At 34.8% G+C, this 23,608-nt stretch overlaps 2 protein-coding genes and 1 long non-coding RNA gene across 5 annotated transcripts; all 3 read right to left on the reverse strand.

Moving 5' to 3' along the window:
- Window positions 1-409: 409 nt before the first annotated feature.
- Window positions 410-8,798, reverse strand: LOC141657735 (uncharacterized). 2 transcript variants are annotated; one of them, XM_074465069.1, is made up of 13 exons: window positions 8,473-8,798; window positions 7,568-7,620; window positions 7,072-7,240; window positions 6,913-6,976; window positions 6,584-6,663; window positions 6,311-6,461; window positions 4,638-4,699; window positions 4,470-4,532; window positions 4,054-4,112; window positions 3,657-3,738; window positions 2,019-2,062; window positions 1,622-1,876; window positions 410-712 (listed from the first exon to the last, which is right to left on the reverse strand). In XM_074465069.1, exons 1-13 carry the CDS (start codon window positions 8,617-8,619, stop codon window positions 688-690), a joined length of 1,254 nt encoding a protein of 417 aa, XP_074321170.1. In that variant the 5' UTR covers window positions 8,620-8,798; the 3' UTR covers window positions 410-687. The 2 variants fall into 2 exon arrangements, with proteins under 2 accessions (XP_074321170.1, XP_074321171.1); XM_074465070.1 differs by lacking the exons at window positions 410-712; window positions 1,622-1,876; window positions 2,019-2,062 and adding an exon at window positions 2,617-3,317.
- A 2,610-nt stretch (window positions 8,799-11,408) lies between these two features.
- On the reverse strand, window positions 11,409-15,663 carry LOC141657740 (acyl carrier protein 2, mitochondrial-like). Its single transcript, XM_074465074.1, has 2 exons — window positions 14,809-15,663; window positions 11,409-11,884 (listed from the first exon to the last, which is right to left on the reverse strand). Exons 1-2 carry the CDS (start codon window positions 15,031-15,033, stop codon window positions 11,708-11,710), a joined length of 402 nt encoding a protein of 133 aa, XP_074321175.1. The 5' UTR covers window positions 15,034-15,663; the 3' UTR covers window positions 11,409-11,707.
- Window positions 15,664-19,484: 3,821 nt separating this feature from the next.
- On the reverse strand, window positions 19,485-22,888 carry LOC141657736 (uncharacterized). 2 transcript variants are annotated; one of them, XR_012548845.1, is made up of 4 exons: window positions 22,592-22,888; window positions 21,634-21,967; window positions 20,866-20,992; window positions 19,485-19,608 (listed from the first exon to the last, which is right to left on the reverse strand). It is a non-coding gene; the product is annotated as an uncharacterized LOC141657736 (long non-coding RNA). The 2 variants fall into 2 exon arrangements; XR_012548846.1 differs by having other exon boundaries at window positions 21,783-21,967; window positions 22,592-22,883.
- Between the last annotated feature and the right edge of the window lie 720 nt (window positions 22,889-23,608).

Consider the following 23,608-nt stretch of genomic DNA (forward strand, 5'->3'; position numbering starts at 1 on the left):
GTTCTACTAATTGTTAGTGTTCACGTGCTTTGTCTAGTAGTTGTAGAATCAAGGCTACATAGTTGTTGAAGGCAACATTGGATTTTCTTCAATAGCAAATTTAGTATCACGCATGCCACACATTTCCACAATGATGATCTTGTGTGCATGCCCCCCATGTGATTTACAAGGCGTGAGGTTACGAATTAGCTTTTCATTTTTCCAAGAAAAAAAAAAATGCATGATTCATCTTCTTTCTATACTAAATCGGAATATAAATCGTGATGACAAAAAAATGAAAATGGCAAATTCTTGTTTCAAAGACCTTCTCCGTCTGAAATAAGACGAATAAAAATGTGACTATTTTATGATAAAATGTAAATATTTTAGGATAAAATGTTGCCATCAATTTTATGTTAAAAATGACAACTTTAGTTATAACATTTTATTATCGAAGTGTCGTTAGTCTCAAACTCTACATTGAAAGTGTCGTTAGTTAAGTCTCCACGAATACAATTGAAAGTGGCTGGAGGAACGTTAAACCTCTTTTCAACCAAGAAAACTACTTCATACAAGTCATAGTTCACAACATAATGTGTTCAAGGCACCATCGTCTTGCTACGTTTTGCCTAAACGAAAGGGGAGGAGGGAGCGAGGGGGGAGGGGGGTAGAGGGCAGGTGATGTAGAAGCGGATACACATCTAGTATTTAGTACCGCTCTCGATCGTTCCGCCTGCAAACGCAACAACCAGAATTACAATTAAAGACAACTAAACAAAGAGTAACTAATCAACAACCATGACAACCTTGGCTGAAGATCATCACCGCTCATCAGCATAGAAGGTAAAATTCTAGATTGCGAAGGAATAATGCTAAAAGAATCGCTAGACTAGTTGTGCTTCATTTTAATGTCAAATACGTCAACACGTGTCATTTTGCCATGAAAGCGCCAATGCGATTTCATCATGGGTATTGGGTAGTAACTAGTAAGGATGTAGAACATCAAGTCATTTAGACTTAACAGGTGTCAGACTGCATACATTCGAGTTGATTCCCAAGCGACACTTTCAATGAGGCCAAGGAGTATAATCCAAAGAATCTCCCATAGATTCGCGCAAGATTTTATTGAAATAACTAAAGGAGAAAGGGACAAGAATCCTAAAAAACCCAATGTGGTAGGATGCAAGCAAGACCCGCAATCGCATTGCAGTCATGAATCACTAGTTCACTATTTCACTAGCAGATACATTATTCACAAAAAAATGTCACGGAGAATACTGTTCAACTTCACCTGAGTGTCTTACAACTACGGGGTTGCTTAGAATGGAGGTAACTTTTACTTGAGTAATGGACCTTAAATGAACTAAAAAATGGAGGAAAGTGGTGGAGGTTGAAGATAGAAATCGGGAAGATAGTGTAATAATACCTCCATATGGAGGTAATAATTACTCCCCACCTAATATTTCCACCCTTTACAACCACCACTAACCACCCATCTCCTCCCATTTCTTCTTATCTTAACCCCCATTACTCCAGTAATTGTTACTCCCATTCCAAGAGAGCCACAAAGTGAACTCAATACTACAAGTTTCAAGCAGATGAAAGATTTATATCACCAAAAAAAAGAGGAATATAGTAATACCTGCTCCGGTCATAATCACGACCATAATCCCTAGTGCGATCCCTGGAGCGGGACCGAGACCGACGCCTACTTCTTGCGTCATAACTGCGGGAGCGTTCCCTATCTCTTTCACGATCACGGTCATAACCACGATCTCCGTCATTATTCCTACCATAGTCTCTACTTTTCCGGTCATAGTCCCTTTGTTCACGACTATCGCCCCTGTTTCTATCCCTGCTGGAAGCCCTTTCAAGGTCACGACTTCGCTCTCTGGACCTGTCAACAAGGTGTTAAAAATTAAGATAGGGGAAAAATTATGAATTTTTAAAGTGGAAGTATCAGGCCAAATGTTGGAATGTGAAGGCAAGTAATAATGATGTGAAGGCTAGTAATAATGAAAAGAACGGAGCAACTTCACCTTCTATCATCATCAATCAACTTGCGCTTCTTGTTCTTTTCTTCCTGAAAACACGAGTCATTCACATAATAATCACCCCTTGAGTCTACATACAAGATTGATTGCCAGTAGAATAGTAGATATACATTCACTATAGAAGTATACATACCTTTGAATATCTATGGTAAAAATTTAAATATAAACTTACATTGATGCTTCAAAGAACTAGTACATTTCCAAAAAGCTGGCTCAGAACACAATCCCAATCATCAAGATGCAGTAAAAGCGATTACACATTTATTTATATAAGTCACTTCAAAACAAATGGGAGGAGAAAGAGCAGCAGTTCATCCAACCCGAACAAATCACACAAGAAAAAACGTTGAAGTATTTAGTAGACTAGACGCATCAAAGCCTAATCATTAAACCCAAACAAAGTGAAGCATGCCCAAAAAGGGTTGGGAGTTGACAAATATCGGCCATCATACACCAAACAGCCTTGATTTTAACTCATGTATTACACATTGTGGCCGCTGAATAAAAAATTAAAAATAGCTGCATAAAATGAATACAAAAATAAAGCAAGAGAAAGCATGATAATGAACTTCACAACTTGTAATGTACTCCGTAAGATCCTTAGGATAAGAAACCTATAGAATCAGACCCAGTAAAACATAAAAAGCACTAAACCTGAGCATAGCCACACAGACATTACTCATTAGTTCAGACTTCAGAGTAAGCCAAAGCCATAGTGTTAAGATACAATATAAACCTATTGAGTATTGACAACGGTCCAGTTAAAATATTCGAATGAAATCTAACAGTGTAACCCTTGATTAAAAAATTCTAAATGCAGGAGGCAAAAAAATAATTAAACTGAACTCATTCTGCAAAGATTACCAAAAAAAAAAAAGAAAAGACACCAGAATGACACGAGATCTACTTCAAATAGAAGTGTAAGTGTGCAACTTGAAATAACACTAAGAACATAGTGAAGGTAGCAGCTATGATCACAGATCACAGTCCACAAACACACAATTCAACAAATCAGTAAACCTCAGACTCAAACATAACATCTACATCACTTACAAATTGGAGCTGCAAGTTCAAATCCTCTATTCGATATCTTTTTGACAAAAGCAAATGCACTGATAACCCATCATCTGTTAAGTCCCAACCAACCTCAGAGAATCTAAACAGTTGCCAAATGCCAAGTCAGATTAAAATAATGCGATAATCACTCTTCTAAGTTAAAGAAGAACTCACAGATGGCTCAACCGAAACCCTTTACAGAAGAACAATTGATACACAAATCAGCACCTGGATCACATAGTCGCAGAGTCTTGAGAATTTTCTCAAATTCACAACTAATCTAGATCAACACTAGATGTTAACGACCTATTCACCTACTATTTGAAGTGTTACCCACCTTTCCGCCAATTAATTTCAAATTGAAAGCTGTAGTAATATGGTACAAATTCACAAAAAGAAACGAGGGGGAATAGAAGGATGGCGAGATAGGTCCTGAGGCCTTCACAATTACCAGTTCCCATGCATAGGCCATCATTACTGAGATGCTAATACTACGATAGTACCCAAGTTACTGCACACCCTAAAAATGTGAAATAACTAATAATGAGATTATGAATATTATCATACCTGAAGCTCAGCCAGCTTCTCACGTATTTGCATGTAACCCAAATGAAGCTTTCCCCCAAAATGATCCGCTAAGCGACGATCACTGAAAACAACAATACATTATAAAACCACCAAACAAGAAATAACAAACGCAGCAATACAAAGCAAGCCCTGTAGACAGTTCTCCACAACATGTAGCTAATAACTGCATGAACTATAAGTATAAAATAAAAATCCCCCATTCTTAAGCTGCAAAATATATCCTCATAATACTGGGGCCAAACTCCCTCTCCAGTGCCATATTATTTTCAGTGCCAAAAACACTCATGTTATCCTAAGAAAATGGCATTGAAGAAAGCAGTTTGGACTTCCGAAGGAAAACTCCATAGATGATGGAAAACTTAAGGATTTACATTACCTGTCATAAACACTCAAAAATGCTCCACATATATCACAGACACGGAGCTTCTGATCGGTCTACATAAAACAAAACATAACAAAACAAAACAAAAAAAAGATCAGGAAATAGTATACTCTGTAAATCAATGTATACGTATAGGCTAGAAACACATCTTGAAACAAAACAATTTATTTTAAAATAGTTGAGAAGCTTCACAACAAGTCACCAGAGAATCTCAATCCAAACTATGTTAGTATGTCACTATAACACGCTAAAAATTTTAGAGATACAAAGTACGTCCTCTGTGACTGGAGGCTGTCTGTCAGTGACAAGGGATACCAAAACTTCTCAGGCTAGTCAGTCCAAAGAAAAAAAGCCATTGCCTCAAGGGACCCAGCCACGAAGAGAGTACAGGGATAGAAAGCACGACTTACGATACGAACATCTGCAGCAGAGTATTTTGTAGGATCCCCAACAGGCTCGGGTCTCGGAGCAAGCTGAAAATTATAGTAATATAGTAAGGCAAGGGTAGCTGACATGTACAAAAGAGAAGATAATAAAGCTGAAATACTCAGTTAGTAAAGCAATTATTAGATGCAAACCCTCTTCAATGCTTCAGCTTCCTCCATGACTTTCTGTGCTTCATCGACCATGCCTTGCTCACCTATACAACAACAACAACAACATCAGAGCCTTAATCCCAAAATGATTTGGGGTCGGCTGACATGAATCATCCTTTCGAACCGTCCATGGGTGAACGCACGCCTCAAAATGCGAATAAAAAAAAGGGAAGATAAAAAACAAAAGGGAGAACGAAAATGTAATGGAAAGTCAAGGTGAACTTAGGGGTTTTAAAAATCGAATTCCGTCTTTCTTTTATAAAAACTTAAAATTTAAATCGAAAGAAAAGGTTAAAACGATTTTTAAAAACCAAAATAGAGTTAAGGATCCGGCCAGGTAAAATTTATAAGAAAGTGGTTGTTGAAAAAGTGTGTAATAAAGGAGAGAAAAATAAATAAATTAATTTCTTTAAATTAAATAAATAAATAAAACACTAAATCTGTCAAAAAACATCAAATACTAAAAATCCACATGTATCTTTTCCCTCCATTGTGCCCTCTCCGTCACCATACTCTCCTCAAGCCCCAGAACTCTCATATCGTGCTCTATCACTCTCAACCATGTCTGTCTCGGTCTTCCTCTGCCTCTAGGGACCTTTTCTATTCTCCAAGTCTCCACCTCCTAATCAAAAGGCCCATAGGTCTCCTTCTCACATGGCCAAACCATCTTAGTCGATTTTCCATCATCTTGTCCTCTATTGGCGCCACTTTTACCTTTTCCCTAATCACCTCATTCCTTAACCGATCTTTCCTTGTATGTCCGCACATCCACCTCAACATGCGCATCTCCGCCACACCCATCTTTTGAATGTGACAATGTTTCACGGCCCAACACTCGGAGCCGTAAAGTAGGGCAGGCCTAATTGCCGTGCGATAAAATTTTCCCTTTAATCTTTGGGGCATATCTTTATCGCATAGAAACCCTGAAGCACTCTTCCATTTCAACCATCCCGCTTTAATTCTGTGAGCCACATCTCCGTCTAACTCCCCATCTTTTTGAATAATAGATCCTAGATATCTGAAGAAATCCGAACCCTCAACAACATTCCCATCGAAAATAATACTCCCCGCCTCTGTCGATCTCAACCCCGCCACCTTAGTGAACTGACACCTCAAATACTCGGTCTTACTCCGCTCGGCTGAACCCACGAGTCTCTAAAGTCTGCCTCCACAATTCCAACTTTCTCTCCACCCCCTCTTTTGTCTCATCAATCAACACAATATCATCAGCAAACATCATACACCAAGGGATGTCGTCCTGAATATCCCTTGTCAACTCATCCATAACTATAGCAAAGAGAAAAGGACTAAGTGCGGAACCTATAAGGTTCAAAATTATTAGAATGTGGAAGCCGACATGACCCTACTTCTAGCAAGAATCCTATACCAAGCAGTAGAGCAAAATGTACATGTGATCAGAAGGAGTTTGAACACAAAAAGAGCAAAAAAATATTCTCTCAGGTCCTCTTTCTCAATTCAAATGCAATAAAAGGCAAATATGTAACAATTGCCACAACTATAAGCTTATATTTAAATACCCCCGTATATTACACAAGTTTTCGACATAATTCAGAATTAATCTTAGATTTGAGAGCGCGCGCACGCGCGAGCACACACACACACACACACACAAAAGAAAAATATATGGAGCGTACCAAGATCCTCTGCCTTCTTCAACTTCTCATTAATCAGTTCTTGTGTACGAGCATCAGGGGGAACCACAGGAAGGGGTGCCAAAAGAGGATTAGGAAGCGACTGTATTAGAGAGGCTCTATCTTTGTTGAAAGCATCTAAGAGAAGCATAGACTGCAACAAAAAGGGAGAAAGGTTGTCAATAAAATAAAACATAACCATTACAGCCTCCACTTCCACCTTGACAGTTCTTACACAGGTTTTCATATAATAAAGTATGATGTATATTGACAAACCTGTTTATCAGCTCTTTTAGTTCTCAGCTCCTCAATTTCTTCCATAACTCGAATTTTAAGATCTGTTTTGCCTTCAAGGTCTAAACAAACACAAGGAAATATGTCATCAAACAACTGAACAAAAACCACTTACACTAGATTAAAAAAAACTAACCCAGATTTTAACAGCATATGACTGAATTCAGAAACAAAAAGGATCAAAGGATCTATGGAAAATGGGAAACAACAAAAAGGGAGAGAAAAAAAAGAAGCAGAATACAAATCAATGACCTACTTACACAGACACACAGAGTACAGCCAGAATTTTCAAAAATGAAAAGCGAACTTACCAAGTAGATCTGCTTGTTGCAACTTCTCTTTTATCTGCTTGGACAACTCTGAAACTTCTTCTGTCTGTAAATGAAGTAAAAAGATAAAATCCACAAAGGGACCATTGCTACATCAAAGATACCAATCAAATCTACGAATGTTATGAGCTGCAACATTACCAGTGTGACCTCAGACACAGAGATTGCAATAGCAGCTTTAGCATCCTCCTCCGACAGACGCTTAAGAGCTCTAGTAATTTTTCTGTCGCATTCAACAATGAGCCTGTCTATAACATCCTCTAACTCCCGATCATAGTTATCAACAGCTTTGGCCTTTGCCTCTTCATATCTGAAAAGAGTTAAGTATCGACCAAAAGTATATACTATTTGCTCAATACATCAAAAAAAGTTGCTCCATTTTCACTATAATCTTTCTGTTTGCCTTTTCGATCTTCAAGATAACATTTTGACCCAAGTTTTTTGCATTTGCATACTTTCTTTTAAAAAATAAATTTATGAAAAATTTCTTGATAGCATACGTGAACATTTTTGTATCATAATTCATAATACACTTTTATATGCTTTTCAATATAAATACGGTCAAAGTTCACAAATTCACCCTAAAAACTCAAGAAGGATATATTACAAAGACATCAACACATAAAAGAAAGGATACTCTTTCCGCAGATGCAACGAGTGGACCTTCGGACACGGCCCCATGTCCATTTTCTGATGAAACAAAGCCACGTGAGTTAGGTTATCATGGGAAGGCATGCCAATTCAAAAAGCTAGTCAATTATCACACAGTGAGTGTTTAAATAATCATGCCTAAGAATTAGATCAACCATTAGTATTTACCCTAATCGAAATCAAGACAATCAAATAACCATATATACGACAAAGATAGCACAATTCAAAATGCTAGTCAATCATCACGCACTATGAGTTACTGTACTACATTAAATGATCTTCTACATTACTTTCTCTCCATCTCTCTTCAGTCACCATTACCTAATCAATGGTCGGGATTTAATCATAGGAAAACTAACTTCACCTCAATTTCCTCTATCAATTACCTAATTTGTTTGGACCGTTGGTTCGGTGATGAACCCTCCAATCATCCATTCCTCCAAGGAAAAGGATAGTATCATATTTCATTAAATAGGCCTAAATATTGGTTACTATCATTTACACTAACCAATATCAATAGCCAATAGGTATGTTAGCATTTACCCTAATCCAAATCAGGACAATCAAATCACTGAATTTACGACAAATTCAGCGCAATTCAGAATGCTAGTCATTCATCACACACTATGCACTACTACATTGAATAGGCCTAAGATATCGGTTATCATTTACACTAATCAGCATCAAAAACCACATTAGCAATTACCGTATTTTAGACTAATCGAACTCACGACAATCAAGTCATTGAATTTACTATAAACATAGCACAATAACTGCGACTTACGATATGCGAATAGCGACAAGCATACAATCAATCAATTAATCAGAAGATATGATCATAGACGATAAAATGGAGTGATAATTAGGGTTTGAAAAGGGGGGAAATTGTACCGTTAATTGGAAAAGTTCATGAGGACAAAGACCAGATAAGAAAAAACGACAAACATCACGATCGAAGTACTTGCGATTGATTTCTGTGACATCTCCGTTTCGATTCGCCCCCATTAATACATCTAACTGCTTTCGAAGCGCGTCCATCTTTCGATTTCCTTCAGGAATTGGAAGTGTGATTTTTTTGTCCCCAAATTTTAGGGTTTGGAAAGAGGGATTTCTATGTAACGATGAAGACAATGTAATACGGAGTAATTTTCAGCTTCGGTCGCGTAATAAAATAGGAGGTAATTATTCTGCCTTAAAGGGTTGAGCATTTTGTGTTTGTCTAAACTCTATACCTAGGGGTCGTTTGGTTGCCCACTAAATTACACAGGAACTTTAATTCATGTGAATTGCAAAATGGGTAGGTTGTTTGGTTACCCCAATTCACATGAATTGGAACTTCCCATGAATTCCAATTCCTCCATAATGGAGGAAGTTGCTTACCTAAATCCCCCTAGGTAAGTGGGAATGCCTACATGAATTACAATGCCTACATGTAACCAAACAACATTTTCTAATTCACATGAATTCTAAAATCATGTGATATGACACTTCCTAGGCATTGTAAGTTCCCGTATGTAACCAAACGACTCCCTACTCCCGATCATTTTTTTACGTTTTTATTTTAATTTTTTTGAACGATACGAAGTAACAGTTAATGGATTATACAATTTATCCAGTGTTGTCGAGCTTTGTTACAAAGTTGTCGAGCTCTATTAACAAAATTATCGAGTTATGATATAAAGTTGTTGAGCTTAACAAAATAATTATTAAGCTCAATAATTTCGTAAAATAGCTCAATAACTTGTAAAACAACTCAACAACTTTGTGTGAAAGCTCGATAACTTTGACGCGTTTGTACATAGCTCTTATACAACCAGTTGCAGGATATTATTTGATTTTAAGTGTCACTAAATAAAGTATAATCAAATTACTATTTACTAGTATTGGTGCCCGGCTTCGCCCGGGCTACCTCTACTTACCATTAATTTTTTTTTAATTAAACAAAATTACTTAAAGTTGTATAACTCATAAATTTATCATTAATATATTTTTCTATGATATGTCCTAAAATTACGATGAAATAAACTTTGAGACAAATTCACTACTCCCGTTATTAATATTTTACTCTTATTAATGAAACAATAGTAATAACATTTCACTACTTGCCCGTAATCATTGTTACTTTCACTACTCCCGCCGTAGTTATTGTTACTGTCACTACTGCAACATTAATATTGATAATTTCATTACTCCCGCCGTAATTATTGTTACTTTCACTATTGTCGCATTAATATTGATTATTTCACTACTCCCGTTGTTTCTACCACTTTCACTAATTTTGCTGATAATATTGTTACTTTTATTATTCAAATGAGTGATTACTATCATATAACTATATCCAATGTTACTACAATTCTTTTCTTTACTGATGAAATACTGCAATTTTAAGAGGATTCTATATTTATATAAATATATTACATATTATATGCATTAAATCAAATCGAAAGAACTATGCAATATTATATATTATGGAATCTAACTTGAATTATTTATAACCTACTTTATATTATATTTTTGTATGTTAAATAATTAACATCTCTATACATCTAATAAACTATAATAAAGTTTAATAAAATTGCATAGGTTTTAAATTTAATATATAATTTTATGATGATAATAATTAATACCATAAGTGTGCATGTTTATACTAATTAATTATTTTATTTTAAGGAAATTAACTTCTTTTAGTCTTCTATAAATATTTAGGAAAATTACCAAGCATCTTGTTTCTTTTAGTCTCCTTAAAATTGACCATCTTAATTAATTATTTTATTTTAAGGAAATTGATCATCTTAATTAATTATTTTATTTTAAGGAAATTGACCATGTTTAGGAAAATTACCAAACTTCTATATAATTTAATTTTAACCCAAACTATATAATATTTGCTTTGAGATCTTTTAATCGGGTCCATCACACGGTGCTATTGATTTAAAACTATATAGTATAATTAATTTGTATAACTTTCTTTAATTACATTAAAGTCCCTTGGTTTCTGGAATTAATATATAGTATTGATTCATAGTGCGTTTGAAGATAAAATGTTCATTCTTTTCCATAATATTATACAGTAATAACTAATAACTAGTCCTAAAAATAACAAATTTGGTCCATCAACTCCGGACTTAAAATAATTTGAAATTATAAAAATTCGGATCGAGGATCATAAATTCGGATCGAATTCGGTACCCACCATTAACCACTTTCTAACCACCAGCCTAACCAAATCCCACCATGACCATTGCCACCCCCCGCCCTAACCCACCGGTTGGACTATCTAAAGACCAATGACACACTCGCACACTCCACGTGCTTTAATACAACAACTACAAAAATCACTAAAGTGGCCACCATCCCCATTCCTATTCTCGAGCCCACCGCCAAACTCTCTTGACTACGGCGAGTTCACCTCCGCCTCAACGACTGGGGAAACAACTTATATAGTCTACGACCTATGCTGAAAAATCGAACCCTATGCATTGTTGGGGGGGTCCATCGCTTCTGCTAAAACCCAAATCAAATGACATCCCAGGAAGGATTTGGTCCCTTTATATTAAGGGTAATTGTTACTAGTTAACTGAACTAAAAACTAAAGGAAAACAAAATGAGAAACTCGATGATAATACAGGAACCGAGGAGTTGTTGAAAGGATGGCGAGTAATTTATCAGTCTCTAATACAAAGAAAATGTATGATTCTTAGACGCGGTGGGTAACTTTTACCCCTCAACGAGTCAGTAATTACCCCACTGGAAGCCCTAAGAACCGAAAATTCCGTTGTCCTGTGAATAAAGATTGAAATATCAGCTACACCGTTTCACAGTATAGATTACCACAATGAAAGCTCAAACTCGAGTTCAATTTTCGTTATCATTCAAGAAATACAAAAGATTATTAAAAACCTTGATCTTCGATACCCCAAGGAAGAGTTGACAAAAGGTTGCAGTCTTCTTTAACACGAAAATGAAAAAATCATCATCCTCTTAAGCGCAACATAAACGAGTACATAAAACAGTGTCCAAGTCAAATATTAATGGTCCTAAGATTTCGCTTGAACAGCCATAAGCCCCTAAGATTTCCCTCAAATAGCCATAACCAGAAGTAAGATGAAGTTTTGAGAAAGAGCCTCTATTTAGCCTGAGGGTGAGATGCAATGAAATCCACAGCCATGTTAATAGAGCTGATTTTGTCTGCCTCGTTATCTGGGATTTCAAAACGGAACTCTTCTTCAAGTGCCATGACAATCTCTACTGTGTCCAAACTATCAAGTCCAAGGTCTTTCTGGAAGTGAGCATTTGGTGTAACCTGTGGACAAACAAGGGAAAAAAGATAAACAATAATTCTGTATTAGAAAGACTATCTTAGACTACTACTACCCAAGATAAAAGCATAAATATCAAGTGCCTTTGACAGCATCTACAGACTACTACATTGTCCCCTATCTATGACCTGTTTATCAAATACCTAAATGAGTGCGCGGTGACGTAGAAATTATAAGCCATTTTTTCCCATCACAAAGATGCGCATTTTTGGTTCTAAATTATGATGATATAAAGCGACATAAAGTAAAATGGACAGTAAAGTGGCAGCGGTTTCTACTAATGTGAGGTTGCATTCATTTGATATATTTTTCATCATGTGTCTTAGACTCTTAGTTTGGGAAGGCTCTAGGCACCTTGAGGCAATGGGGTCACAAGGCGATGAGGCGCAAAGCGAAAGGTGAAAGCGGACCTTGTGGAAACGAGGTGCAATAAGAACATGTATATTTTGGAATTTTATGCAACAATAGTCCCTTTAAGGTTTTTAAAGAGGGCTAACATGTATTTATATGTGAAAATTAAGCATAAAAAGGGAAAAGAGAAGGGTAAAAACTAAAAGATTGGGGGAAAAATGTAGAATTGCGTAGTCATGTTGCCTCATGCGCCTTGGTGTGCCTGCTAGTTTGGCCTCATACGCCTTTTCGATCCTACGTGCCTTAGGCACCCCCAGGAAATTTGGCTGGCGTAGACGCTTTTTGAACTAAGTCACAGGTCCTCCAGAAATAGCCTCTCACTTGGTTAACACATATATAATGCTCTTTATATCTAACCCCCTTTTGCTCGCTATTTGTGGGGCACTTGCAGAATTGGAAAAGTAGTTGTGTATTAGAAGATGTTTTAAGACTCAAGGCTAAGGAAGAAAATTGAATATGGAGCACAACATAAAGTAGCGCTAACCATATGAGCGTATAAGATGATTCGATAACAAAAAAGGAAATAAAATAAAGCTTGAAAGTGCATCATATATAGAAATAGGCATTTAGAAATCATATTACCTATATAAGAATTCATAAATACGAAGTCACCAGTCGGAACTTATTAGGAGTCTAGCATATTCAAATTGCATGTCATCTTAAGGCAACTCACAAGGGTTAATTACACTCAAATCAGACATGTCATCTATAAGGCAATTTTTAAGGGTCCAGTAATTGTTCTGGTCACGCTGAACCTCTGTACTATGACCTCACGTATATTTTCTTTAGTCTGCATTAAATAAAAGCAAGCAATAAGAACCACAAAATTTCACCTTCTTCCCTAAGCACATCCCTTATAACCCAATCCTGGAAGAGGGATATACTTCACATCCAAAAACAACATCAACCAACTTTGGAAAATAAAAGTGCTATATAAATCATCGTCACTAGAAGCAGCCTAATATACAGTAACCCAAAAGAACAGCAAACAAGCAAAAGTACTACTGAATAAAGGGAAATCGTCCCAGGTCCCTTATCATAAGAGCCTAACAAATAGAAATTGTCCTAGGAAGATGTGACTTATGAAAATCAAGCACACTCAGTCTGTGAAATAACTACAGAATGACTATAAAGCCCACAAAATTTTTCATCCAACTTCACTAAACACGTCCTTTCTCCTGGTCCGGAAGATAATAATGGAAGAACACCCCCAATTGACAACCATACGGAAAATAAAAATATGGTGGAAGCAACAGCATTCCTGGAGGAGATGGGGAGTTGGTATTGAGAGAAAAACAAAGACCGGGAAAACAAAACATCGTACATGTGCTGTGCTACTAACCATTACACCTCCACTGGCTTAGACGAACGAGTACGATAATATATGTTGGGTTTGTTAGCCCTTCAATAATCCGACGGGATAATTCATCTTTAAAAAGGAATCCACCTCTCCTTCCACAATAGGCAAAGTTCTCTCCTTCAAGTTCATGTCCTACCTCAAAATGCTAAACTAAAGAATCAACAGCAAACTATACTCAGCCAATATCAATATGAAATGAAACCAACGAAACTTCCCACAACCAACAAACGACAATATAATCCAACACAAAGGACTATCCCATCAATGTTTAGCATTTCCACGACGCCAACCACAACAATTAAATATGTTACTCCCTCTAACCATTGTTTGTGCATTATCTATGGCCATTACCAACCCCGCATCGTTTCTCAGATTTCATTTCCACCAATATCATCGACCTCCTTAATTCTTATGCCTAATTATTGATGGATGGTTAGGGGGAAGTACTATTTTCAACCTATATCAATTAAGTAACATAACCAACAAAACTGGCCAAAACCGTCAAACGAAAATATACTCTATCTCAAAGGACCATCCTATATTCCCATCAATGATTAGCAGTTCCACGATGCCAATCGCAACAATTATCTTTGACCATCCTTTGTGTGTTTATTTGGCCATTACGATTTCTAACCCCACATCTTTTCTCAAATCTCATTTCCCACAAATATTATCAAACTCCTTAATTCTTAAGCCTACTACGGAGGACTTCCTCCGTCTCAATCATTTGTTTACATTTGACTAAATACCCATTCAGAAGGGAATGTAGGATCTTTAAAAATGGTTAGCGGGAGTACTGATCTAGAAAACGTCAAAACTCAAATTAATCCAATTTAATCAATGGTTCACAAAAAAAACAAATATCACAATTTGATTTAATTGGCTCAAATCATCAAACCTATAACATAAAAGGCACAATCACTTACTATTTCCGTCTCAATCATTTGTTTACCTTTATATTCATAGCCAAGGTTATTTTAGTCAAAAGTAAACAAATAATCGGGACGGAGGGAGTATAAAACAAAACATTGACTTAAAGTTACTAAAACTAACAACATAAAAAGACCGTTTCCAAATGACCTAAGATGAAAATTACGACGAAACAATCGAAACAGAAGAGGGATAAAAACAAAGGACCTTAGAAGGATCGGTTTTCTGGAAGTTTTTGACAACAGAAACCACACGATCAGTGACCTCGGATTTGTCGAGAAAGGAACCTCGTACATCCTCGGAAGTCGACAGATGTCGGTTGAATACGAGGTTGTTGACGGCAGACGAAAGTGAGAATGAAGAGTTAGGGTTTGAGGATACTGGGATCCGAACCTGTTTCAGGATTGCGCTCCTTATCGCCGCGGCCGCCATTGTTGTTGTTGTTTGAGGTTTTAGATGTTTGGAGTTGTTTTGTGGCTAGAGATGCTCAATACTCGGCTTCTGGTAAATGTCCACGCTCTTCCTAACAAAATGGATCAAGTCGTCATCAAACAACATTTTTTTGCGGATCTGGTAAACGGGTCATTCGGAAAGTTAAGTTGGAGTTGGATTAGGTTTGGTTGTTTCGTGATTAGGATGTGGGGTAATCAGGTGGTAGAATTAGGGCTGAACATCGGTTTAAAACCGGATCGAATACCAAAAATAAAAATTTAGTAGACCGAAAATTTGACCTAAACTTTCGGAGTTAGACCGGACCAAACTCGAAATATTTGGTCTGATCCGGTCTTGGACCGAAATAAACCTAAAACTAGTTTTTCTATATTTCGTATACGATAATTACATTTTAATTCCGCTAAATAAAATGCATTTATTGATTAGTAAATAATTAGACGACTCTTTTTATGAAAATCATTGATAATACAAATTTATAATGTCTTTTAAAATAAAATGTTAATTTTATAATATTTTAATGATTAGTCTTAAAAAATATGAAATTTGGTCCATTCGGTCTGGACCTAAATTAACCGGTTTTAGACCGGACCGGGCCGAAGACCAGAACTTGAAAAATAAGGGTCGGGGACCGGACAAAAATAATTCGGTCCGGGTTTGGTCCAGACCAAATGGTCCAGGTCCGGCCCATTTTTTCGGTCCGTCCGGACCTAAATTTGCTCATCCCTATAGAAAATTAGTAACGTTCCATGCGAATGTACGGTTTTCTTAGGTCAGGATGTTACAAAATCTCTCCTACTACTAAGAGAATAAAAAGTCTCTTAGTTTTCCCTCCAAAATGCATTTGTCTTATTAAAGGAAACAATTAAACATTTCTTTTAATAAACTATTTATATTTTCCTTAAAATATAATTTTATTATAATTATAATTATACTCTAATCTTTTAATTAAATTCAAAATTATGATTTTTTTTCATTATAATAAAATAGAATTGGTATTAAACTATAAACTATAAGTTGCTAATTTTTTCATAATGCAATAATGATTACTTTAGAAAGTAACTTAACACATCTCCCTTCTACTAAAAGAATAAGATGTCACTCAATTTTTTTGCTGAAGTGAAGTGTTCTGTATTGGTCCTCGCACCATATCATACAAGTATTAATTATATACCATAAATAGGAGATACTATTACTAGTTGTTTTAATAACCACAATTTTTTTCATAGTTCTATTTTCCTTTTTTTGCTACAAAGGTTCTCTACAAGTTGACTATCTCATTTTGCAATTTCTCTAATTTTATTGTATATTTAAGTTCTCACTTGAGGTTATTCTGTTGATAAATGTAATTGTATAATAATATTACTAGTGTAGATCCTCGTGCTACAGCACGGTATTTTTTAGTTTTGTTTTATAAATAGACATTCTCATTAAATTAATTGCATAAATTAACTGTACCTTTAATGTTATAATGTACTAATATAATCTTAGTAAGAGGTAGAAAATGAAAGTTTATTTATTTTTGTCTTAAACCATTTTTATATTACTTTACTATAAAAATTAGCTATATAATACTATATCATTGCATGAAACTAATTTATGACATTAAATTACAATTAAGTGATGTAAAAATTTAATGTAATTAAAACGCATATAAACCTTGTAAAAACCCAGGTAAAAACAATATACCACGCACTTAAAAAGACGATTTATTAATAAGTAGACTAATATATTTTTTTTAATTAAAAAAAAATCATTAGAATTGTTACGTCCTTTAAAATATACACCATATTTAGAGTGTAACTGATGAAGGATAATATAAGAAACAGATTTACGTAATTTTAAGGTGTAAGTGATGACAATAATTATGTTAAAGACTGCATAAGAAGTAGGTTTACGTAATTTTAGAGTGTAACTGATAAAGAATAATATTTATGAAAATGGAAATGATTGCATAATAAATTATGGATTTTAATGAAAAATTCATAACTATGAATTTTAATTAAAAGATTAGAGTTTAATTATAAGAATATATTAATTGAAAAGATAATAATGTAATGAAAACAAAATTTACTTGTTACCTTATTTAGTTAGATGTTTTTTGGATGAAAGACTAAGAGAATTTTTATCCTCTTAGTAGTTGGGGGATTGATGAAATAATTTGTATATCTTCCTCTAATTAGGCTCCGTTTGGCACGACACTTCAGGTAGCTTATTTGAGCAAAATTTCAACTACCTGGTTTTTTTTCACGTGTTTGGTAAGTAACTTATTTGGTCAAATAAGCTACCTGAAATGAAATGCTACCTAGAGTAGCATTTGAGATTTCAGATACCTGGAATAAATTATTTTTCATTTATTACCCTTTCAATCTATAATATTAATAATTATCATATTCTTTTACGTCATTTTACCAAAAATCAGCTACCTTTTTAGGTAGTACTTGCCAAACATTGTTTTTTATAATCAATTACCTTATCAGTTACCATTTCAGGTTTCAGTTAACTTTTCAGATTTTAGGTACCTTTTCAAATTTCAGGTAACTTTTTAGCTAGTTTTACCAAACAGGGCTTTAACTTCTTATTGTGTGCCTAAGGATAAACGTTAAAAAGACATTAATTCAAAAATGTTAGAACCATAATTTCACATTAAGATCATATATAGGAAGCTGGATGAACACTCACTCATTTATACTTGTGATTACATATCTAATAGTCTTATTTCAACCTTCTTAAAATTTGCTCAAGTTATTACGAAGTATTAACTTTTTTTTAGCCTTTTTGAGTTAAATAAGATACTGTAATGTAATTCTCCCTCCGTCTCAATAATTTATTTTAATTTAATCAAAATACTCAAAAAAAAAATCTCTCAAAAAAAAAATACTCATAACAATAAATAAAAAATGTAAACAAATAAATAAAATATATGGCATAATTAAAATGAGACTCGTGTTTCATTACTTTCAAATGTCTCCATTGTTTGATATGGGCCAAAATAAGCCACTCGAAAGGATTGAATTATATGGCCCAACTTCCAAAAGTAACCTTAAGTCAAATGGCGAACTAGCCCAACTTTATCATGCTTATGTCTCTAATTAAACAAAACAAATTTTGGCAATTTCACTTTATCATGCTTATCAAGTTATCAACTCTTAAAAGGTTGTACTCTGTATAAATTAACATCACCATTCTTGAAGATGTTCAAAAGTCCTTGTTTTCAAAAAAAATTACTTTATTTGATTTTTATCTAGTTGTATTACGATTGGTTTTATCGTTGTTTATAGAATTACGACTTATCATTGTTAATGAAATACGAGTAATCTTTTACTACTACTAGTTGTTGTATGGCGCGCGATGCGCGCCATACCCCAAGATATTTATATCAACGTAGTTTGATTTTTTGACCGTAGCAAGATCACGAGATTCACTACCAAAAAAACACACGCATTTAAGATCATTTTTTTCTTTGCGAGTTTCGACCATCTCCATCAAAGTTCTAAACGCAATTTTGAGGTCATAATCATTACCAAATTTCTACTCGGGGTATACACTATAGATGTTTGTCTATGAAAAACATTTATCAAGCCCGAGATTCCTTTTTTTATTGACGTAATTGGAATAAAAATAGAAGAAAGTCCCTGATTTGTATCATTGCGCGAAAAAACTCAAGTTTGAAATTCAATACAAGTAACTATAGGTGAACATGCACATGTTCCAATTCCAGTCCGAGACCAAAAAATAAGTGTGAATTACATAAAAAGTTGTAGTTCATATGTTGTAGCTAAATTTTATAAAAATGTTGGCAAAACATCAAATTAACAAGAGTTCTTAAAAACTACTTATGTAACTAAGTGTGCATTTTTAGAAATGCCTTGTTTTGTTCGATAACATTGTAAGAATCTTGGGATACGGCGCGTGTAATACCCTAAAATTTTTAAATCGGCGTAGTTTGCCATTAATTGGCAAAGTTCTTTTGATTACCTCTCTTGAACTTCGTATGGCAAACTTTAATTCATTAAAAAAAATAACTATTTCATACTACTTAAAATTGGGTACGAAGCAATCTCTATTTGCAAGTAGTGGATGAATACTGACTTATGACAATAAGAACTAACCGTGGCGATAGGAACCAACCGGGACCGTAGGACGGAAAATAAGATTTAAACAGAAATTCAACAATTTTCCCATTTCTCTAAGGAGTTTCAATAATTAATGGGTAGTTACAGTTATAAAATCAAGTCATCTTGGCCAGGATAACTCGATGTCTTAAAACACAAATGAAAGTTGTTCACGCAAATCTGTGTAATGCCTATTCATACTAATACTAATATATAAGTTCTTTCATCGGCTAACGAATCACGTGCTTGCAATCCTTCATCGTGACACGTGCCAGCGAATCACGTCATCTTGAATTCTGTTGTAAGTAATGTAGACTAAGTGGAGAGTAAATTACTTGCTCTAAAGAAGCCTAATCTTCTAAGCCTAGCTCGTCTATCTTCAGGCTTTCGGTCTCCCCATTTTGATGCCTCTCTTTCCTCTTTACTTGGCCTTTGTAGTCACCTGCCCAGCAACACTAACAAACCATCAAACCAAGATAACTTGAAATAACTTATAAAAATCATTCTTTTTATCAAGCAATCATTTAGCATATCATATAATCTCAATTATTCATAAGCAAATAAAAAATTAGGCTGTTAAATGATGAACTCGCTATCTTGTCCTCTCGTTGGTTGTCGTGTGTGTTCTTTTATTGCGGACAACTTGATCATTCATCATTTTATCTATCTCCTTCATCTCCTTATCTCCTTGTTTGTTCACATATTCATCTCTTCCCTTGGTTTCTCTCCCCATCATTATCTCTCATCGATCCTTTTGTTCACATATTGACTAATTTCCTTTTCCTCCTCCTCCTCCTCCTCCTCCTCCTCCCTCTCCATATCCTTCACTCTCTTTCGCCACATATTCACTTATTTTCTTTTCCTCCATACCTATTCGTCTCCCTCGCTTTTGTTCAGACCCCCCCCTTCTTCTCCCTTTTGTTTTCACTTATTACACGCATTTCCTTTTCCTTCCTCCTCTCCATCTCCTGCACTTATTTATCGTTTTATCCCTCTCTATTCAAGTCTTTTGCTCTTCTATTCAAGTTCAACTCGTCTTCTATTCAAGTGTAACTGTAAAAGCAAATATTGTACTTTGTATCTCTTATGTTAACCCCAAAGTTTCCATATCTACTGTAAATTGCATGTCAAAACATTTTAACAGGACTCCAGAGAATCATCAGAGCATGAAACACAAATTGGGCATAGAGTAAAAGAGTAAAACAAACACCACTTTAATAAACATGTTTAAACACACCGAAAAGTGATTTAATTGACGGGCTCTTAGTCTTCGTGCTTTTCTTGAGGAAGCTCTTGATATTGTGAATCATAAGCAAAACTCACAAATAAGCGGAAATCTATCATAAATCAACCATAAAATTGAAAAATTTATCAAAACCCATCGGTTTTTTTTTAACATCGTTATTTTCGTTGCCAAAGAACCTTCCTAACCCTCATCCATTGTTTCCGTTCAAAGACACTATACCTTACATATACACACATAGAACAAATAAGGTAACACCCGCTTCAATTAAAACAAACTCCTCGGTGAATTCAAGAAAAAGAAAACCTTAACAGATAATAATGGCTAAATCAAGTGAAGGGCAACCACCCATCAAAATTAAGCTGGAAAAAAAAGCACCTGAATCAAATCAAAAGGGGAGTAAGATCTTGATGATAGTGTGAGGTGGAGTTAATGTATATGATACAGGTTTAATACCTTTCTAATATAGTGATCTTGATAAACAATTGTCTGTTCGTCGTTGTCTTGACGTTACTGCAAACTCTAATCTTCTTCCTCCTCTTGCCCTTTTTGTAACTCTTATTGTTTTTGTCCCCATTGTTTCCTAAAAATTAAATCAAGCATGAGAATACAACGCAACAACATTTGTAATTGAAAAAAGTACAGAATTAGCAGTGGGGACGAAGAGGGAAGAAGGAGGGGAAATTATGGTAAACAAAGAGTAGGTCTCCTGAGAGACGGTCTCTTAATAAGCTTTATTGAGAGACCATTGAACAATTTTAAGAAAAAGTGGTACTGAAGGTAATAAAATAGATACAAATCACGATTAATGATAAAATGGGTACATCTATTATGTAAATAGGTACGAAATTACTATGTCACGATCAACAATAAAAAGGGTACGAAATACAAATAAAAGGGTACGAAAGATTGATCTCTCAATAACTTAGTGAGAGACCGTCTCTCCTAAGTTTTAGTGGTAAACAAATTAGAGTAAAAATCACATAATTATGAAGTTAAACTTCACATGTTGTAATATTGTATAATATCAGGTAAAAGAAAAGAGAAGGCAAATTTCTTGCAAAAGTCATTAGATTGTTAGCACCAAAGTCAGAAAACAACCAAAATCAAACTAAAAATACAAACAGTAAATGAACAAATGTGAAACGACTTCCTTAACCAAAAACTTAAGACGATGATTGACAACAAACTAATCGTTTTAAAGAGATTGGAGCAGTAATTTACGTAGCAGCATTGTAGATTTGTAGGAGGAGGATCCCTTAAGAGAAATAAACTGAGGATCTTCCTTATAATTACTCTTGTTAGTCTCAATTAAACTCCCACTAAATTATTTTTTTATCATCTAATGCCATCTTTGCGAATCTACTACCCACATTCTTCTTCTTCTTCATTATCTAATATCACCGTTATCATTATCAAATCCAATGTCATTATCATCCTCTGCAGTCAGGTTCCCGCCACGTGTGGACCGTGGTTTGTATTTTGTAATGCGAGATTAATGACAATCCACGGTCTTTAACTGCAATAGACCCGCAGTCTCTAGTCTCTGATAAATGGCCTGAGATGTCAACGGCGATCAATTAAGTGTATAATAACAAACCAGCAATTATGCAAATTACAATATCATATACGGAGTATTATCACTAATTCGCATTTACATTGTCATATAAGGATAACTATAGCAAATAATCATAAGTAAATTAATTGTAAATCTCAAAATCTAACCCTATCAAAATGTACCGACTATGTATAATGATACAAAGAAGCAAAAATAGTTATGTTGTTCTAAGCTTCTAAAACTCCAAATAATGGACACTCCCGTGCATGAGTCAGGCAACATATAGTAGCTAATAAAATTGGAAACCGAAAGTTTTCGACCACTAATCAGAAAAAAGATTCCAAATTTCTCAAGTAAAATAGAAATTAATTAATACTCCTAGTAACATGATTTAAACGCAGATTATTTGAAAGATTTAACCCAAATTTTGCAAATTACACTATCATATATATGGAGTAATTATATCATCACTTAAACAAGAGAACCCAACAAAGATTGGGACTAAAACACATCTGATCAGATGTAATCTTTTTAATCCATCATGAAATTAAGATTTAAACTTTTGATTAAAAATACCAACGAAGCAAAATGTAAAGAATCGACAAAATATAGAAACGTACGCACCTACAAAATTGGTTTTCCATGGAATTGAGTTCAATGAAGAATCGTTGATCAGTGACTCAATGATTTGTAACACAACGAAAGGTTCAGAATACATAAATAGAAAGCTTGAATTTCAGCCATTATTGATGTAGCATTTCTGAGTGTGAGTTGAGAGTCGAGCGAAGAACCCTAAAATTTGGGCTTTCCTCAATTATTTTTGTGGTGATGAGAGGAGAAAGGGAACACAGAGAAAGATAAAGAGAGAGACCGTCGTATTTGTGTGGGGATTACCGAAGAGAGCAAGCAAATGTGAGAAAATAGTGGAAAGAAAAAGGCCCACATAAGTAGCCCAACGCAGAGAAAAGACCAAAGCCAAAACGACAGTAGGGAGCGTCGTATTGCACTGTTCATTTGAACAGTAAACAGCCTTGGGGACATTTAGAATAAGGTGTGTAGATAAACAAATCAATCTACCGTAAAAACATGAAACACAAAGGTGAATAATTTCGAAATAAGATTATTATTTGAGCAAACCAAAACTTTCTGCATCAAAACACATACTCCCTCCCATCCAGACCAAAGGTTACAGTTGCTTTTTGGCACTATTCATGGTCGTAGAGAATCTTTGATATTATTCTTAATCTATAAGACAAAATATAGTCATGTGAGATCTTGTTTGATTTATCGTCATGAATGCTATAAGAATATCAAATTTTTATAATTTTTAATAATGTGTAATTAAAGATATGCACGTTACAAAACGTGTCTCGACAAGTGTGATAAAGCAACTGTAACCTTTGGTCTGGATGAGAGGAAGTATAACATAACAATGTGACTATGAAACTACCAACATCGTCAAAACTAAACTAATTAGTACTCCCTCCTATTCTACATAACCGTCCTTATTTCCTTTTTCATCTATTCACAATATCTTCCCTCTTTCCTTATTTAGTAAAGTTTTATACTTATTTTAATCAACTCACCCCACAACAATACCCCACAATACCCATACTTTATCTTATTTTAATCACCTTACCC

Source organism: Silene latifolia, chromosome 5 (genome assembly GCF_048544455.1).
Source record: "Silene latifolia isolate original U9 population chromosome 5, ASM4854445v1, whole genome shotgun sequence".
Lineage (NCBI taxonomy): Eukaryota > Viridiplantae > Streptophyta > Magnoliopsida > Caryophyllales > Caryophyllaceae > Silene > Silene latifolia.

Coding starts and splice junctions, on each gene's coding strand:
- LOC141657735 (XM_074465069.1), bottom strand. CDS start 8,619: ATGGACGCGCTTCGAAAGCAGTTAGATGTATTAATGGGGGCGAATCGA. Junction 4,113..4,469: donor CTGCTGCAGATGTTCGTATC/GTAAGTCGTGCT, acceptor TGTTTTATGTAG/ACCGATCAGAAGCTCCGTGT. Junction 713..1,621: donor CGTGATTATGACCGGAGCAG/GTATTACTATAT, acceptor TTGCGTTTGCAG/GCGGAACGATCGAGAGCGGT.
- LOC141657740 (XM_074465074.1), bottom strand. CDS start 15,033: ATGGCGGCCGCGGCGATAAGGAGCGCAATCCTGAAACAGGTTCGGATC. Junction 11,885..14,808: donor AGAAAACCGATCCTTCTAAG/GTCCTTTGTTTT, acceptor GTTTGTCCACAG/GTTACACCAAATGCTCACTT.